Raw genomic sequence first — 3955 nt, 5'->3', positions numbered from 1 at the left:
ATGCACAGCAGCAACCGAGGGGATCCCTGTGCCCCTGTGCAGGAGTCCAGACTTTGGGTCTGGGCTGAAGAGGGCAAAGTTCCCGTGTTTGGACAGGCTCAGGGGCTGCCCCCGGGGAGCGCGGGGCTGGGCGCGGGGGCGAGCGGGCAACGGACAAACGGACACGGGGACAAACGGCCCCGGAGCTTCAGTTGCAGCGGCAGCAGCGGCAGCAGCAGCAGACAGAGCAGTGAAAGCAGCAACTTTGTGGAGTCCCTCTTGCTCCTCCTCTCCCTCTCCCGCTGTCCCGCAGCCTCTCCCACTCTCCCGTTCCCGCTGTCCCCTCCTCTCCCGGTCTCTCTCTCCCCATACCCGGCCGGGCCATGCCCCCGGCCCGCCCCCGGCCCCGGGCGGGGCTGTCCCGGCCCCGGCCCCGGCCGTCCCGCCGCCGTCTCGCCCCCACCTGGCTCTGGCCGTGCTGGCGCTGGCGCTGCTGGGCGGGCATCAGTGCCTGGGGCTGGGGCGGCATCGCCTCCCTTTGGCTCCGCCTGGCCCGAGCCCGACCCCGGGCCCGGCCCCGGCCCCGGCGCCGGCGCCGGCGCCGGCTCCTCCCGGGCGCCGCGGAGGACACAGGCGGCGCGGCCGCTGCCGCCGCCTCCGCGACGGCTTCCCCGGCCCGAGCTCCGCCGCTCGGCAGCGCGGCCGCCGGCCCCGAGCCACCGCTGTCCCGTTGCCAGGAGCGAACGCCTGGGGATGGCCGGCCCGGGGCACTTGAGGGGCGCTCGGGGGCCGCTCCTGGCCCCGGGCCGAGCGCTGACAGCCGCGTCCCGCCGGCAGGGAAGGCGCAGCCGGGCCTGAAGGAGCAGTACCGGCTGGGTTCGCTGCTGGGCCGCGGCGGCTTCGGCAGCGTCTTCGCGGCCTCGCGGCTCTCGGACGGCGCCCCGGTGAGCGGCGGGGCCGGCGGCGGGCGCAGGAGGAGGGGGCGGAGGAGGAACAGGAGGAGGAGGGGGCGGAGGAGGAGGATGCGGAGGATGAGGAGGATGGGGCTGGGCAGGGCGGGCGGCGAGCTGAGCCCGCTGCTTCTCTTGGCTTGCAGGTGGCCATCAAAAGGGTGCCACGGAACCGCGTCCTGCACTGGGGCCAGCTGGTGAGTGAGCGGGGCCAGCGGGAGAAGCCGGGGCATGCCGGGCGGGGATGAGCCGGGGCCCGGCAGGGTGGAAGCCGCCGGGACGCCTCGAGGGAGAGCGGGCGTGGGGCCAGCGCAGGGCGCAGAGCATCCCAGGCTGGGCGAGGGGTTCCCGAGCCCCGGCACGGCCTCAGCCCCACTGACGGCATCGTGCTCCTCCCGCAGCCCGACGGCACCAGCGCACCCCTGGAGGTCGTGCTGCTGGCCAAGATGTCCACTGGGTTCCCCGGTGTCGTCCAGCTGCTGGAGTGGCTTGAGCTCCCCAACAACATCGTGATGGTGCTGGAGCGCCCAAAGCGGTCTCAGGACCTGCACCATTTCATTCGGGCACGGGGGTTCCTGTCCGAGGAGGTGGTGCGGGAGCTGTTCCGCCAGGTGCTGGAGGCCGTGCGGCACTGCACCAGCTGCGGGGTCCTCCACAGGGACATCAAACCAGGGAACATCCTGGTCGACCTGGCCACCGGGCAGGCCAAATTAATCGACTTTGGCTGTGGCACCTACCTGCAAGACACAGCCTACATTCACTTTGCAGGTGAGTCCACACAGGGGTGTGCTCCTGGTCCCGGTATCTCATGGCCCAACATCTCCCAGCCCAAGCTGGCTGTGGCATTGGGGATTGTCCCTTTTGCTGCCCTTCATGGCACTGAGATTTCAGCCGAGTTGCGTTTCAGCAGGGCTGGGTGGGGAGCCAGCTTCCAGCCCTGCTGGCAGCCTTTGCCCACCACTCTGCCCAGGGCTGGGGCTGGGGCTGGGGCAGCCAGCCCAGCAAAAACACCCGTGGGTGGGGGTAGCAGAGAGGGGGGGCCAGAACCTGTGGCCCAGCCAGTTTGGTGTGCAGGTGAGAAAGGGCTTGGACTGCTCCACTCACCTGGTTTGCTTTGGATTCATAATGTTCTTTGGGGCAATGCAGGCAGGGAGGATGAAGGCATGGTTTTCCCCAGCACTGAGTGGGTTTTTCCTTGTCATGGTCGGGCCTTGCCAAGGCTCCTGCTGCCCTCTTCCAGCACCTGTGGCTTCTTTTTCAACCCCAAGTCTGTACTCAAGTCCCAGGTGCTGCCGAGAGGGCAGCGGTCACCCCGTGTGCCACTGGGGCAGCCCCCGCATGCCCAGGGATGCTGGGGCCAGGCTCTGGGAGCAGCAGCATCCCCCTGCTGAAGCCCATCTCTATTCCATAGGAACACGGTCATACAGCCCCCCGGAATGGACCCACTTTGGCTGGTACTACGGCAAGCCAGCTACCGTCTGGTCCCTGGGCATCGTGCTGCACCAGATGGTCTGCGGGGAGCACCCTTTCAGGGGGTGCCAGAACATCAGCTGGGACCATCAGCTCTCACTGCCACAACGGCTCTCTCAAGGTGGATCCTCATCTGTGGCCACAGGGGCAATACCAGTGCTGGGAGACAGCAGCAGCTCGTGAGCATCCCGCTCTGGCAGCTGCTGAGGAGGGGGCACATGTCCTGCTCTCCTGCTCTCCTCCAAAACAGGGAATTGATGGGAAAGTTTAGGCCCAGCTCTGAGCACATCCAGCATGGCCAGGGCACAGGAATAGTGGGGCAAAGCCAACAGGAGCCTTCTCCAACTGACCAGCGGGTTCTGGTTTCTCTGCCCAGAGTGCCAAGATGTGATCAGGAGGTGTTTATCCATGCTGGACATCGAAAGGCCCTCGTTAGAAGAGCTGTTGTGTGATACCTGGATGCAGGACATTCATCTGCCCTAGAAGAAGGGAGAGAGCCACAGGCACACTCTGATGCAGGGCCCTGGTAAGTTACAGCTCCACACATGCCTTGGCAATCAGAAGCAAAGGAACCCAGACTTTTTTGTGCTGCCTGTGTCACTGCCCAGGGGTCATCAGATGGGAACACGCAGCCCTTGTGCTGGAGCGGAGCTGCTCTGCCCAGCACTGGTGGCCGTCATCCGAGCTGGTTCTGCTTGTCCTTGGTTCCCTGACAGCTGGGGCCCTGGGCAGAACCCTGACAGCCTGGTCTCAGCCCCAGGGAAGGAGAAGGAGCCCCTGGAGAAGCTGTAGCAGGTGGGGCTGCTGCTGCTGGAGACAGCGAGGACGACATCAAGGATGACAACCTCTTGCTCCACCTGGTCACGGGCAAGCTGAAGATGATGGCACTTTGATTCTGGCACCTTCTCCAAAGCCAGGCTCCACAGGGAATTTGCAGATGAGTCCACACGCAGGGGATGCTCCCAGATTTGGGCATTGCACAGCCTGGCCGGGAACACAAGGTTCCCCCTTTGCTGGAGCAGATGCAGCTGATCCTTCAGTCGGCTGCCCAGCTGCTTTTGGCAGGGCTGGGGGCTTGGGCTGGGGTGGGTACGAAATGGGAGTGGGCTCCTGGCCCTGCCAACAGCCCCCACCACCCACCTGGCCCCGGGCTGGGGCTGGGGCTGGGGCAGCCAGCGTGACACAAACCAACCCCCATGGTGGGAGAAGAGGTGGGACTCCAGAACCTGTGCAGGGGCTGCTTTGCTTTGCAGGCAAGGAAGGGCTTGGGCTGCTCCCCTGCCCTTGTTTGCTTTGGGATCACCCTTATTTTGGGGGGCAGTGCACGGGGAAGGGAGAAAGCCTGGGCTTCCCTCACCTGTGGGTGGGGTTTTCCCTGGCATGCAGGGGTTGGGCCTTCCTCAAGTCCCTGTCAGAGATATGATTTTTGACCTTTTTTCTCGTTTCCCCTTTTTGTCTGTGATCTATTTCCAATAATTTGTTGTGTGTTTTTCTAGAGGAAGCGTTCTAGGTTGGGTCCAGTCTGGATGGGGAAGTGCTTGGGAGCAGCTGCGGCG

The 3955-nt window shown here is 65.2% G+C and overlaps 1 protein-coding gene across 1 annotated transcript; it reads left to right on the top strand.

The window, feature by feature from the left end:
- LOC128817940 (serine/threonine-protein kinase pim-1-like) lies at positions 1-3704 on the top strand. Its single transcript, XM_053996844.1, has 7 exons — positions 1-190; positions 253-923; positions 1076-1126; positions 1331-1697; positions 2341-2520; positions 2776-2925; positions 3116-3704. Exons 1-6 carry the CDS (start codon positions 1-3, stop codon positions 2880-2882), a joined length of 1566 nt encoding a protein of 521 aa, XP_053852819.1. The 3' UTR covers positions 2883-2925; positions 3116-3704.
- The last annotated feature ends 251 nt before the right edge of the window (positions 3705-3955 follow it).

This window comes from Vidua macroura, chromosome 22 (genome assembly GCF_024509145.1).
Source record: "Vidua macroura isolate BioBank_ID:100142 chromosome 22, ASM2450914v1, whole genome shotgun sequence".
NCBI classification, from domain to species: Eukaryota; Metazoa; Chordata; class Aves; order Passeriformes; family Viduidae; genus Vidua; species Vidua macroura.
Note: the sequence above shows the minus strand (reverse complement) of the source record. Positions and strands in the feature narration are given on the sequence as shown.

Bases quoted from the DNA above. Each gene is read 5' to 3' on its own strand.
- LOC128817940 (XM_053996844.1), top strand. From the start codon at position 1: ATGCACAGCAGCAACCGAGGGGATCCCTGTGCCCCTGTGCAGGAGTCC. The intron at 191-252 runs GTTGCAGCGGCA...AACTTTGTGGAG, and splicing joins CAAACGGCCCCGGAGCTTCA to TCCCTCTTGCTCCTCCTCTC. The intron at 2,521-2,775 runs GTGGATCCTCAT...TTCTCTGCCCAG, and splicing joins GCCACAACGGCTCTCTCAAG to AGTGCCAAGATGTGATCAGG.